General features: G+C 40.3%; 1 protein-coding gene across 1 annotated transcript in view; it reads left to right on the top strand.

Annotated features, from left to right (window-relative positions):
* Nucleotides 1-741: 741 nt before the first annotated feature.
* xkr6b (XK, Kell blood group complex subunit-related family, member 6b) overlaps nucleotides 742-14787 on the top strand; it is a gene marked incomplete at its 3' end in the record, with an annotated part of 58035 nt that continues 43989 nt past the window's right edge. Inside the window, exon 1 of the mRNA XM_084431371.1 lies at nucleotides 742-1605. Coding sequence (XP_084287497.1) covers nucleotides 1028-1605 — 578 coding nt within the window. The 5' untranslated portion in view covers nucleotides 742-1027. The remainder of the gene's footprint in view (nucleotides 1606-14787) is intronic.

The raw sequence follows: 14787 nt of genomic DNA, 5'->3' as shown, positions 1-14787 counted from the left end.
ATGTTTAAATATAGGCTAGACTATATTAATAATAAGTAGGCTATTATAGTTATTACAGAAAATAATTTGAAATAGTTTTAGATGGAGAATAGCATTTCACACCAGGCAATGACTTACCAAAATATTTAATGTCTCATAGCACAACACAGACCAAAAGGAAAGTCACACAAATGATCCATGCCCTATTTGATGATTTTTTTTTAAATGTAATCCTTCGGGAAGATTTAAAATTTAATTTATTCCATTAATAAATATATTTTTTTATCTTATCTTATCGATTGTATTTAGTTGTATATATTATTATTCAATGCATAGCCCTCCTTTTAAAAAACAAACAAATTTAAATCAATATTTATTTCATTATAGGCTATTGAATCTTGATCATCTCGGAAGTCATGATGGCACAGAGGAGGAGGATGTGAATGGCAGCAAAGCCTATATGTGATTGTGTTCTTCCAACTGATGATGAGGAGCAAATTTCCACATGAGCGTGGATCTCTTCTGATAGCCTTTTTGAAAGGGTTAAACAACATGAGCGGCGAGCTCACCACTGCATTACATCATTCAGCAACCACAGTCCTGGACTGTTGAATCAAGCACTAGGTGGCATCCTCGATGAGTAAGCATCCGCGTCTCTCTCTCTCTCTCTCTCCCTCTCTCTCTCTCTCTCTCTCTCTCTCTCTCTCTCTCTCTCTCTTCAGTCCAGACATCCAGTCAGTGGCGTCGGGTGTCTCAGGGAAGAGTCCCTCGCTCGCTCGCTCCCTGTGCGGGGATGCTGCGAGCACAATGTGCAGGTGACAAGAACCCGATTCCAGGAGTTCGTCTCTGACCTGTGCCGGTTCGAGGACTAGTTCAGCGCTGACTTCACCGTCCGGAGCGCCGCAGGAGGAGGATGCTCTGCCTCTCTGGCGTCACCGTCACCCCACAACTCCATGGCTACCTCATTAGGGGTACTCTGGAGAAACAGGTGTCGGGGAAGTGACGTCAAGAGCCTCGGAAACCGGAGGTGTGCGCTTTGGAGAGCAAGATGGCAGCGAAATCCGACGGTCGGGGGGTCGTCACCGGTTTCGCCCAGCTGCACAACCTGGACGAGACGGTGGGAAGCTGCGAGGACGACCCGCGGCAGAACAGCTCCTTCCACATCTGCCACTGCTGCAACACCTCGTCGTGCTACTGGGGCTGCCGGAGCGCCTGTCTGCATTACCTCCTGGGCAAGGGGAGAGACGTCAGGCGGCCACCTCACGAGAAGGAGCGCCTGTGGTTGGACTGCCTGTGGATCGTTCTCGCGCTGCTCGTCTTCTTCTGGGACGTGGGCACTGACTTATGGCTCGCGCTCGACTACTACGCCAAGCAGGACTACCTCTGGTGCGGACTCACACTGTTCTTCGTGCTGGTGCCGTCGGTGCTGGTCCAGATCCTGAGCTTCAGGTGGTTCGTGCAGGATTACACGGGGGGCGGCTTGGGCTCCGTGGAGGGTCTCAGCAGCAGCCGAAGGGCCACGTCGGGCACGAGCGCAGGGGTGTACGGCAGGGCCAGATGCTGTCGCGTCTCAGTGTGGGTCTGGCAGACGCTCATACACATCCTTCAGATGGGACAAGTGTGGAGGTAAGCGTCCCGCGTTCACCTGGTATAACCCGTGCAGACAGAGTGGATCACTCGAAGCATGTGCTTTTCTGTGAATGAACATCATGCTCGGGTAAAATATGTGGCATTAGTATGTGCGAAAGTGCAGTGCGTTACTGAGGTGAGTCTCAGTGCATCTGAGGATTCATTCTCCCTCCCTGACTGCTCAACTCTCTCAGACCACTTGGCGAGACGGCCATCGGGGTTTTTACAGGCTCCCTCAGGAACGACATCCCTCCTTCCTACGCTCGATACCATCGACACGATTTGCGTTCCTTGATCCTTAATAGTGCATCTCACTGAATCATCATCATCATCATCATCATCATCATAGGTGCAGTGCATTATAATGCCAGTCAGTAGCCTACAGTGTGTGTGTCTCGAGTGAGGAATAGTTCTGGCGCGTGCGGGGAATATCGCCCGTGACATATTGTACTTAATGTCTGATCCACTATAAAATGATGCGACAGTTTTCCCGCAGCAGACAGACGCAGTGGCCGCACTCACGCGTATGTGGAGGCGTTCAGTTTAGCCAGGCGATTTAGCTTGATTTCGATGCCATTCATTATTCATGTTTGCTCGTGTTCGTGCTTTCTGCTCTTTACGACGTGATTATTGCTGAAAGATGAAGTCCTGTGATCAGTGTCTGACAATTGTCATGATGTCATCGCTTTTAAGGTGCTACAGCATCTCACGCGCGCTCTCTCTCCCTCTGCGTGTGTGTACAAAATAAATTCCTTCTCATCTTTCATATAGGCCTAGTCACAAAACGGACGTTTGATGTATTTTCTAAGATAAATGTAGTTAAATCTTGATTGAAAGCCTAATGAAACGCTCATTTTATACAGTACAAGTTAAAAAAATACTCTGCTCCAAATGTAAGTTTTTATGTGGATTTATATTTGATATATGTTTATATATATGTTGTTTTATCGATCATTCGTGTTACACTGGAATCTAGAACTGACCCCGTAGATTTCCGCCTGCTCACGTTGATTTTCTGAGGTTGCTATGCAACCAGTTGTACATAATAGGCTACCAGAAAAGCGTTTTTTGCTCGCGCGTCCGTTCTTCCTTTCTATAGTTTATATAGGCCTTTTATTTATATAGATGTAGTAGGATATGTAAAAAGCAGTATTTTAATAATGTCAGATGTTAGAATACTCAGTGTCGAACAACACCGGAGTGATTTGCTGAGATTGTGAAGTATAGACCATGAAGTATCCCATAATGCCACAGGTGCAAGTCATTTTCATAAAGTTGAAAAATAAAAAAGGCAGAGAACAGTGAGCTGTGCAGCTCTTTTCTTGAAGTGCTATAGGTGCTAAGGCAGTTGTCCCACAGATAGCATTAACTTTTAGTAGGGATATGAACATTTTGACCGATAATTCTTTATATTTAAAAGCCGATAACCGATATATTGGCCAATAAATCTAAATTCATTTTTTTATATAATTTGTGTGAGCCTGATTACAAAAACAAAAGTCTCTCCATTAAAAGCCATGTCCCAAAGCACACAATAATATGTTCTCAATCTCATTATAATTTTATGTAGCCTATATGACAGACTTGCACATGTTGCACTAAACTGTATTTTCCTTTTTTTCAGTGATTCTAATCATATTTCAAGCAATTCAAAACCATTATGGTGAACAGTGCACATCTGAAGTGTCTCAGCTGGAGTCAATAGTCCATTATTTATCGGCTTTAATATATCGGCCACATTTTCTTATTGGGCTGATAACGATAACATAAAAAATGAACATATATCAGCCGATACTGATATGGTGGCCGATATATCGTGCGTTCCTAACTTTCAGGCCAAATGTGGAAGATAGCTGTCACATCTGGCCTGGATATGGCTTGGCTAAGCACACGTGGGCCAACTTTTCACCATATATGTTTTGCTATGCTTAAGAATTGGAGGGAGTTTTCTTTTGGATCACCATTTGTATTTAGGTATATGGCCCAGATGACAGTACGCAACTGAGGATCATAAGTGGCTTGGCTATGTTAACATATGGTTTACACTTGGAAAAAACATATAACTTGCTAAAGTCATGTACATTTTTAGGTTATGACAGTCCACACCTCAACCTATTCAACAATGCTATTTATGACAGTCCACACCTCAACCTATTCAACAATGCTATTTATGACAGTCCACACCTCAACCTATTCAACAACGCTATTGGTTGCTTTGCATCTTACATTGAAGTCCTATTGGTGGATTACAAATGTGACTTGCAGCTATTTAAATAAAGTTATTTCCGTTATTTCCTTTTCTTCTCTCTCTTCACATCAACAGCCTTTGCCCAAAACAATCTCTTATTAGCTTCAGGTAAGTGCTGTTTTTGGTGTTTTAAACGTATTTTTTATTATTATTAATATTAAGTAGATAGTATTAAGTATTATGTCTAAAAATAGCCAGTTACTAGAGTAGCCTTAGTTTTGAATGGTATGAAAGCAATTTATCTAATGTTTTCTTCATTAAAACTGGCTGCACAGCTGCACTCATGCTACTGTATAGCCTAGTTGCGTCCCAATTCATATACTTTTTACACCAAAAAATAACTTTCACTGTTGTTAGTTTAACTCCTTGTTCACATTACTTAAAAACTCATGTAACTACATGAACTTAATTTAACTGAGTTGTTTCTGCTAAAAATTAGTATTGTCAGCTTTACTTGATAAGTGTTTGTTCAGTCAATTTAAAATAGCAAATTAATGAAACAACATTGCACACGTAGCCGCCTACGCTGAAGAAGTGTGTTCACATTGAAAAGTCCACATAGAAAAAGTAAATTTTAAATACCCGGATGATGCACTTAATTAACGGAAAAGTAAGTGTGGACTGTTGGACACTTCTTGCACTCAACTGCCACAGCTTTAATTACGTAGTGGAGGGGGTTGGGGCATCAGACTCCAATGGTGAAAGGCAAAATAACTATAAAATTCATGCACTACATGGATGAGCACATTGTGCATATATAAAGTGCAGAGGGTATAGTGCATCATTTGGGACACAACTTATGTCTTGGGTGGTAGAAACACAGAATGTGATAGTGTTGATTTACAATGATTAGTAATAGGCCTCTGCTGTGCTTGTTTTACAATTCAAAAACACTATCTGTATGATAGAAATGATATGTTATACTAATGTAATTATTTTTTATCTTCCTTTTCCTGACAGATCGTGAGTGAGAAAGATTGGTGAGACATACTAAAAGAAGCAATTGTAAATGTATTCACACATTCGACACTTCCAACATTACTACCAACATTAGCACACTTCTGTTATGTTTAAGATGCTATATTTAATAAAAATAAAAATGTGTAAGTCAATTTTTGTGTTTAAGATTATTTGATTTACTGTGGGTTTTAAATAAACAAGAAAAAAGGTGTGGTAAATATGATTAAACAATGGCTTTTGGTCTGTCAGCCACATGTGGGCCACGTGAGGGCCGTCAGCCCTTTACAGAACTCAACCATATAAGAATTACATGTCAGGTTCACAAATGGGCCACATTTGTTTTTATTATTTGGCTCACTGTGGATGGAATTATGGCACTGTTTTGGTTTAGCTCTGGCTAAAAAAAAAGTGGACCAGATTTGGCTGGTAAACACAATCTAATCTGGGCCATACCGCAGCTTTTTATTTGTGCCAAATCTATTAACGGTTAAAGTGTACTTGTTTGGTTCATCATAGGGCAAAGTATGTAGTATGGAAGGTATTACACACCTGCATACCACCTTCAATGGTGAAGAATTTAGATCTTCTGTACTAAAAGTATGAGAATTTGGATACAGCTAAAGTAAGGAAATGTTTAGCTATGTCTTGCTAGCTACCTCAATGAAAGACTTGCTGTATCTTTTGGCTGTTCAAATATCTTTAGCCTATTTTAAAGATGTGACTCAAGCACTCAGGGTAATACAAAACAGTTACTGCTTCATTGTGCAATAAACGCAAAACCCAAATAAAGGCAGTCAGGTAGAATGCTCAGCCGTGTCAACATCAAAGAAGTGTATTTTTCTCCTTTTAAGACTGTGAATAAGGTGTCCATATTTAGATTCATATAGAGACATATAAACCAAATAAGTAAGAAGATACTGCTTCTTGCTTCACTGTTCTTATGTTTGTCGATCTTGAACTGTGTTTTGTTTATGGAATTGCATTGCAACTGTGTGCATTTTCATATTTTCAATGCACATATTATTGCTTTCAAAATATTTCAAATGTTATTACTTTCAAATATCTTGCACATATTATTACTTTCTACCAATAAACTTCTGAGGCCACACTGTCATCACCTTTTTACTTTTAACAAACTGAACCGATAATGTTCTCAGGTCACAGCAAACATTAGCAAGCAAAAAAAAAAAAAAATCTATAAAGTGGAATTACACAAATCTGTCTTTGCTAAAGCCCCTGACTACTAGACAAATCTTTCTGCCAAAGACTTTAGAAAATGTGCATTTTAAGAAAGTGCATGAGAAAAAAATTCAATTGGATGTTTTTTTATTCATGCTTGGCATGACAGCCCGGCAATGTCTTTGTTAGCTTCGGTAACTAGTCTGATGCAGCAGCTCCGCTGCCAAGACCTCAAGCCTTTCCAAATCGTCTTGACTTGAGAGTCAGTCAGCGCAAGTGTCTTGAGAGATAAATGGGAAATAATGCTCGATTAAGCAGCCTGGGCACTGGTTGTATAATTTGTTAGCTCTTGGCATAAAAATTGCTGTTTGTCTAGTTCGGGCAACTTTTTGAAACCGACTACAGCTCAGGATTCTCATACCCAGCATGTCTGATATGCCCTGTGTAACACTAATATATATATATATATATATACAGGAGTTACAATCGCAGGAAACATTTTTTTTTGTTCATTCAACAATGTGCGTTATGTGCATAAAACTATTTTTATGAATGCAATTAAAAAATGTAATTCTATCTGCATATCAACTTGACAAATAAAAGAGATTAAAGAAGTATTGAAGAAGAAATAGATATTGAAATGAATGCAGATTACCACTTTTTCCAGTGTAAGTTTTAGTGTGCCATCCTATAGGATTTTTACTGTCCCCCTTTTGCCACCCCATTAAAAATTCCTTGGAGGCACTGAGTGCAATGAATGCGGAATGATTTTGAGTATAATACTGTATGAGTTAAGATGAACATATATTGCTGGTTTGCTGTTGATGAAGGGGTCGTTCTTACTGATGGTGCTGTTGGAGTATCTAAGACAAAAATGGTTGGGAAGCACTGCTGTAATCCACGCCTTCCCTACTGTTTTAAGGCTCTTCCTCTGCCTCATTCCTTTTCAGTGCTGTCTAGGTAAAATCATTGCTTTGCTGCTCTGTCCTCCCCATCCACTAGTTAAAGTCATAATATGCACTTTCCTCTTCTCTCCCTCGCTACCTGTTTTCCCTTTTACATAAATCTCCACTTGACCTCCATTCCTGTCGAGGAAACTGGAGCATCTGTCTGCCTTCCCATTATTAGAGACTTTTCCCCCATATGCGTGAAGTTTAAAGCACACTCCAGCCCCCCCTCCATACTCTTATCACCTCTAGGAAACTCACTGTCCCCGTTCTCTCCTGTTTGCCCTCTCGGTGTCACACCTCTCACAGGGGCTCAACTATAATGGCTGTTTGAGAGTTATATAGTGTTTGTTTGAGAGCGAGTGCTTGGAATGGCAGTTTATATTGGGTAAAGTGCACAGACAATTTGTGTATGTACTCATGTCATAAACGCAAAAATTTCAGGGTGGTACAACTGTAAAATTCTTTTTATCTTGAAAAGTATATTTCAAAACGTTTAAAGATGTGTACATTTACATTTATTCAAAAATGGGTTGCACTTTATTTTACAGTACATGCATTTTCAATGTACTTACAGTGTACTTACCCACAAAAGTACGGCCTACTTTCGTCTGGCTCCAAAGCGTGAGGCTCCACTGCCTGCGTGCGCACCTCCCCAAACGGACGAGGCATTTATACTTGACGTGCTCGCTGTTGTACTATTCTTTGAAACGGCAGGGGGCGACTCAAGTAATTGTCCTCTAAACCATCAGGAATCAGCGGTGAGAAGAAGAAAGTGACACACGTGACAATGTTTATTTTAGTACACCACCACCAATACCACACTACAAAAAGAATCATGTAAAACCCAGTAAACCCTGAGACTTGTGACATTAGAACAAAATATATGGATATGTTACAACTAAATTAACGATCTCTTAAAGGTGCTCTAAGCAATGTCACACGTTTTTTAGGCCAACACATTTTTTGTCACATACAGCAAACATCTCCTCCTCACTATCTGCTAGCTGCCTGTCCCCTGAACACACTTTAAGAAAACGCGTTCTCTGTAGACAGCCCAGGCTCCACAAACTGCAAGAAAAACAAACTGGCCCAGCCTGGACCACGAATCATAACAAACAGTGTTCCAGCCAATAACCGGGGGGGGTGTGGGGAGTGGAGGAGAGAGAAGCATGAAGAGGGATGTTAGCTAGAGGAGAGATGTCCTAGACAACGACAACGACTAACGTTAAAAATGTATATTCTTGAGAATTTTGATATGGCTGACACACGACCAAAGAGACGACGTTCCGATGAACAAATAACAAAGAAGAGGGAAAAGGAGAAGGAACGCGCTAAGTCCCGAATTTACATCGGAAAAGCGTTCGAGCACAGAGTGTACACGTTACAAAGTGGCGAGCACTCCGCTGGCAGAAGGGCTTCCAATCCGAAATTCAGGTGGCTCTGTTTTTGCTGGACAGGTGGGTAAATCCAGTGTGTTTTTCCTAAATGGTTCATGACTGTTTCAGGTAGCACGGAAGGCAGGGGGAGGGGATGGGATGAGGAGGAGGGAGGGTCGAGCTAGCCTCCATTTTGTTCGACAATACTTTGAACATCAACAAGAAGTGACTTCACCCAACATCGCTTGGAGCTCCTTTAAATATTTTTCACTAAACATTTCATTAAGTTTCGTTAACATTTTTATAAAACATGGACCTTTATGTTCATTAAAAAGGCTTATTATGCTATTGTATGCTCATTTTGTAAATTTAGACGTGCAAACTGGGTGCCGGTGTGATGAGACGTACGTGCTCGGCTAGATTCGCCTTGAAGTCGTTCATCTTCGGATGCGCGGCCACGCGCGCTGTTACAAAATCTGCCATGCACACCAGCAAGCGAAATGGGGCCTTGCGCACCCAACGTGCACGACCACCCACACCGCGATTACGTCATTTTTGCCATGCACATTTTTGCGGACACGGCGAGTATAAACTACATGGATTAAGTTAAGGTTTATGAATGTAACGTTAACACGAGACAATGAACAGAGGAGAACTGAAAGCTTAAATACACTGGAGGAAGACAATCAATGAAACAGGGAACAGGTGAGAACTAACGAGAAACCATGACAACTAATGATTCAGTGTCCCAATAGTGAGCCAGGGTCCTTTCTGTCCTTACCAGTGCCCAAATTCATGTACACAATATACTGATTCACGACCTAGGAAGCTAGTGAACAGATTGAGACGCATCCATGAACTCAGACAAATGGTCACAATGAAACCTATGACTAGAAACTAAACACGACAGAGAAGCTAAACATGACCGTGACAAAAACGTTTTTGTTTTTTTCCTCTTTTTGTTATCCTGGGCACTCACACTGTCGTTGACCCACAAATACTAAAACAGATACAAATAACTTGGGTCTCTAGAGCTTTTTAAGCACCTCTTAAGGTGCTACTTTATTGTTCATCTGCCTCCTCAAGAGTTTTATACGAGTAAACAGCCTTCCTTACAGTTTAGTAAGTACTGAAGACCCAGCAGTGAGTGGGCTAATCAATGCGTTACACTGCTGACATGTCCTCAGATGTGCTTACAGTAAATACTACTCGCCTGTTATTCACAGCGACCTTGCAAGCATTGTAGAACAGTCTCAGTGAGAGTCTGGGCCTCCTCAAAGACCAGCCACACTCCATGAATTAATTTACACACATAAAGGGTTTCAACACAGACTTGCCAGAATATACGATCATATCATAGAGATCTGCTGTGGAGTATGCATACATATGTGTGTAATATATGTTGTGTAAGCCATGTGAATATGATCAATTGTCACAGCGTGTGTGCTAAAGGACATGGGGGGTGGAGAGATTGACATGATGCAGACATGCTGAAATCAGTCCAGCTGACAAAAGCCAAATGCACAATGTAATGTTATGACTAATTGGTGAGTGTTTTCGTTTGTTAGTGTGTTGGTGTGAAGACCAAACTGGGTAATTCATGTGTGCTTCTATCATCTTGGCAGTAAACTGTAATGACTAATTTGTGAGTGTGTTTACAGATTGGACCACAGAGTGCTGTGAATAATCTAAATGTGTTTGATCAAACCAGCTGGGTTTACAAATACGATTATGACCGTATGTAGAATGGAGTAGCCTATTTATATGTGTGTTTCTTTAAAAATGTACATCACCGTCCCTCATGTTTATGCTTTGTCTTGTTGTGTTTAGCTCGTTTTAGGTATGCGACTGGTAAAGACCCCTCAAAGTAGTACGTGCATAGGCTAAGTTTCTGTGTCAAACCGAGGGGAATTAGAATGTATTTTATATTACGTGATAATTAAGATGAATATTGCAGGGATGCACGATATATCGGCCACCATATTGCTATCGGCCACTATATTTTCATTTTTAATGTTATCGTTATCGGCCCAATAAGAAAATGTGGCCGATATATTAAAGCCGATAAATAATGGATTATTTCCTTCAGCTGAGACATTTCAGATGTGCACCTTTCACCATAATGGTTTTAAATTGCTTGAAATATGATTAGAATCACTTCGAAAAAGGAAAATACAGTTAAGTGCAACATGTGCAGCGCAAGGCTGTCATATAGGCTACATAAAATTATAATGAGAACATATAATTGTGTGCTTGGGACATGACTTTTAATGCTGAGACTTTAGTTTTTGTAATCAGGCTCTCAAAAATTTTATACAAATTTTTATTTAGATTTATCGGCCAATATATCGGTTATTGGCTTCCAAATATAAATAATTATATAAAGAAATGGGGTGGGGTAGAGACTGGTTTAATGGTATGGTTATGGGTGGGTTGTAAAGGCAGTAATCTGTAGGCTCAAACTATGGGAGGCCGAATGGGGCGAAACACATTGAAACACTTGTGCTACACACTGAAACACTTGCACTACACACTGAAACGCTTGCGCTACACACTGAAACGCTTGCGCTACACACTGAAACGCTTGCGCTACACACTGAAACGCTTGCGCTACACACTGAAACGCTTGCGCACACTGAAACGCTTGCGCTACACACTGAAACGCTTGCGCTACACACTGAAACACTTGCGCTACACACTGAAACACTTGCGCTACACACTGAAACACTTGCGATATTGCGATACTAAACAAAAGAAACAAATGCTTTGAAGGCAAGCTTCTATTCCATTCTAAAACCTTGAGTGTTTTGGATTCCAAAGTCCATGTTGTTTTTGAAATCCTCTAACTTGGACTGTGAACAGCTTGTTTTCTCTGTCATTAATATATCTGACAAAAGTAAGAATAGCAGATGTTGTCCGTTTTGTTGATAGTTTTCAGGGAGCTGTGACAAGATTGAAATTGGACAAAGGTTACAAATTATTCTTGACCTTTTCTTACATAAAAAAAAACAAAGTTTGATTCATTTAAATGGCATGACACTTGATGACTAAGCTCACACTTTCTATAGCTAAACAAAATAAATAAATACATTGAAATGATGTCTGATTGTGGGCTATGTTTGAAATCTAGTGGCTTTTGTTAAAATTTCATGTTATTAAGTGTTAGTTTGTCCCGGAGATTGCAGCAATATTCCACTAGTGACTAGATGTTTCTATCATGAATGAAACTAAGAATTGTACATCTTTACAGTGATAAATAAACCGTGCTTCTGTTTCCAAATGAACCAAACTTCCAGTTGCAATGAAACGACTTCCAGACACACTGAAAATGATTGTGCTCTCTCACACGCGCGAATGTTACAACAGTACGTGGGCCATTACAGGATATATGCAAAGAGTTTCTATGTAACCATATGTCTTTCATAAATATGCACATATATATAGTGTTTCACATGTACGCGCAAGTGTTTCAGTGTGTAGCACAAGCGTTTCAGTGTGTAGCGTAAGCGTTTCAGTGTGTAGCACAAGCGTTTCAGTGTGTATCGCAAGCGTTTCAGTGTGTAGCGCAAGCGTTTCAGTGTGTAGCGCAAGCGTTTCAGTGTGTAGCGCAAGCGTTTCAGTGTGTATCGCAAGCGTTTCAGTGTGTAGCGCAAGCGTTTCAGTGTGTAGCGCAAGCGTTTCAGTGTGTAGCGCAAGTGTTTCAGTGTGTAGCGCAAGTTTTCAATGTGTTTCGTCCCATACGGCCTCCCATATCAAACCTCACGTTTGACTTGTGCGAGATGGGAACACATTTGCCGAGTAAATTCTGACGTAGCATTAAACCCTCAGACTAATCGGCTGTTTCCGCTGATGGTGTTTTATTTACTGTTGGTTACTAGGTTACCAATACCACCGTCATCCGATCGAACAGCTTGATGGAAACGCACCTAATTCGCATTTGTTTTTTTATTTTGAACTTTGAAAAGATTCGCTTCACGTTTGGATGGAAACCCAGCTATTGGTAGCTTGTCTCTCTTATCTTATCACTCAGTGCATGTGATGACAGACGAATGAGTCCCCTGAGGCCCGAGAGAGAGACAACCATCAGCTTGCACACCCACTAGTCAGCCATTAACCATTAGACATCACACCATGACCCACAGCTGCCCCTTCTCTCTCTCAAACACACACACACACACACACACACACACACACACAGGTGTACATGTACAGGTATGTAGACAGATTTGTTCACTGTACTACTTTTTCAGGAATCCGTAATCCAGGAATAAAACCTCAAGGTTCCATCATCAGAGATTCTATTTCTTCAACGCAGCCTTCATGCCCTTATATAAATTATTTGCCCCATGTCTGTAAGAATCAGTGGGACAGATGACGTCCTCGTGGAGCTAAAAGAGACATAAATCGCTTGTTTGCTATGAGACTGTTAAAATTAGAACAAACAAAACAAGATTTGAACTGTGAGCGGCTTACAGAATATTAAATCTTATATAGGCGGCTGAGAGTGAGCAGTTTTACATGTTTTACGTGTCTAATATGAGCATCTGGCATTGAATCATAAAGGAAAAATATTACATATTTTTATAGCAATCCTGTTATTCAGAGAATCATATCAATGACTGCTGGTCTGTCTTTATGCAAAGAACAAAGAAAAGACCTCACTCTCTTTGTGACCTGACTGAGATGAGGATCTGTTTGTGAAATGCACTTGATGAAGTGTGTTAAAAATCTGATTTGTTTAGCCATGATGAAAGTGTGCTATTTATACAGTCATGACAAAAGAATCTCTGATTATAATTCAGAGGATAAGAAGTTGGCTGCAGGCTGTCAAGATAAAGCGAGCATCTCTATTGCTGTGGTGTTAATGCAGGCTTTGCTTTGGTCTGGAACTTAAATAGACATGATGAAGAACTAAATAATGAACAGCTGTGATGATTAAATAAATATCCATTGTGACTGTTCGGAAAAGGAGAACAAATGAACACAGGAAAACAGGCGACTAAACAGACAGAAAACGAAACCAAAACTGAGCATAACTTTGACAGCCAGGTAGTGGCGTTTCATTCCTAATCTGAATCTGTGTTTTGAACAAATCATTTGTGACCCTGGACCACAAAACCAGTCACATGGGTAATTTTTGTGAAATTGAGATCTATATATCACATGAAAACTGAACAAATAAGCTTTTCATTTATGTATGGTTTGTTAGGATAGGACAATATTTGGCCGAGATACAACTCTTTGAAAATCTGGAATCTGAGGGTGCAGAAAATCGCAACATTGAGAAAATCGCCTTTAAAGTTGTGTGCGATTGTGCTGCATTCACTCACTAAAATAAATGTTTTATATATTTACGGTAGGAAATTTTCAAAATATCTTCATGGAACTTGATCTTTACTTAATATAGCCTACTAATGATTTTTGGCATAAAAGAAAAAGCGATAATTTTGACCCTTACAATGAATTGTTGGCTATTGCCACAAATATACCTGTGCAACTTATGACATTTGAGAGAGCGATTCAGTGACTCAGTGACTCGCCACCACCTGCGCAAGGATGTAACATGCAGAAAGAGTTGCTGAAAAATCCCCACCAGTAATGCACAGACAATACTGATTACTGTATTTCTTTTCTCGTTATGTATTTTTTCCCTAACAATACAACACAAATTGAAAGCAATATACTTTACTCTAAACAGTTTCTACTGTAAGACATTGTTGAAGATTTTAATTTAAGATGCCACGTAAGCGTACAGTGAGGTCAACAAATTTGACTTTGTTGTTGTGCCTATTTGCAAAATAATGTGGTCTTTTGAACATACAAGGCATGCTGTAGGTGATAATGATTGTAGATAAAGCATTAGAAGCTGGCTTTAAAGTCACCATGAAATCAAAATTGATAATTATAAAAAAAATGTACAGATTGTTACCACAACAGTTTATTATAAATGATTTATCCATGCACATACACTCACCTAAAGGATTATTAGGAACACCTGTTCAATTTCTCATTAATGCAATTATCTAATCAACCAATCACATGGCAGTTGCTTCAATGCATTTAGGGGTGTGGTCCTGGTCAAGACAATCTCTTGAACTCCAAACTGAATGTCAGAATGGGAAAGAAAGGTGATTTAAGCAATTTTGAGCGTGGCATGGTTGTTGGTGCCAGACGGGCCGGTCTGAGTATTTCACAATCTGCTCAGTTACTGGGATTTTCACGCACAACCATTTCTAGGGTTTACAAAGAATGGTGTGAAAAGGGAAAAACATCCAGTATGCGGCAGTCCTGTGGGCGAAAATGCCTTGTTGATGCTAGAGGTCAGAGGAGAATGGGCCGACTGATTCAAGCTGATAGAAGAGCAACTTTGACTGAAATAACCACTCGTTACAACCGAGGTATGCAGCAAAGCATTTGTGAAGCCACAACACGCACAACCTTGAGGCGGATGGGCTACAACAGCAGA

Source organism: Rutilus rutilus (assembly GCF_951802725.1).
Source record: "Rutilus rutilus genome assembly, chromosome: 15".
Taxonomy (NCBI): Eukaryota; Metazoa; Chordata; class Actinopteri; order Cypriniformes; family Leuciscidae; genus Rutilus; species Rutilus rutilus.
The sequence above is the reverse complement of the archived record's forward strand: the minus strand, read 5'-3'. Positions and strand labels throughout refer to the sequence as shown.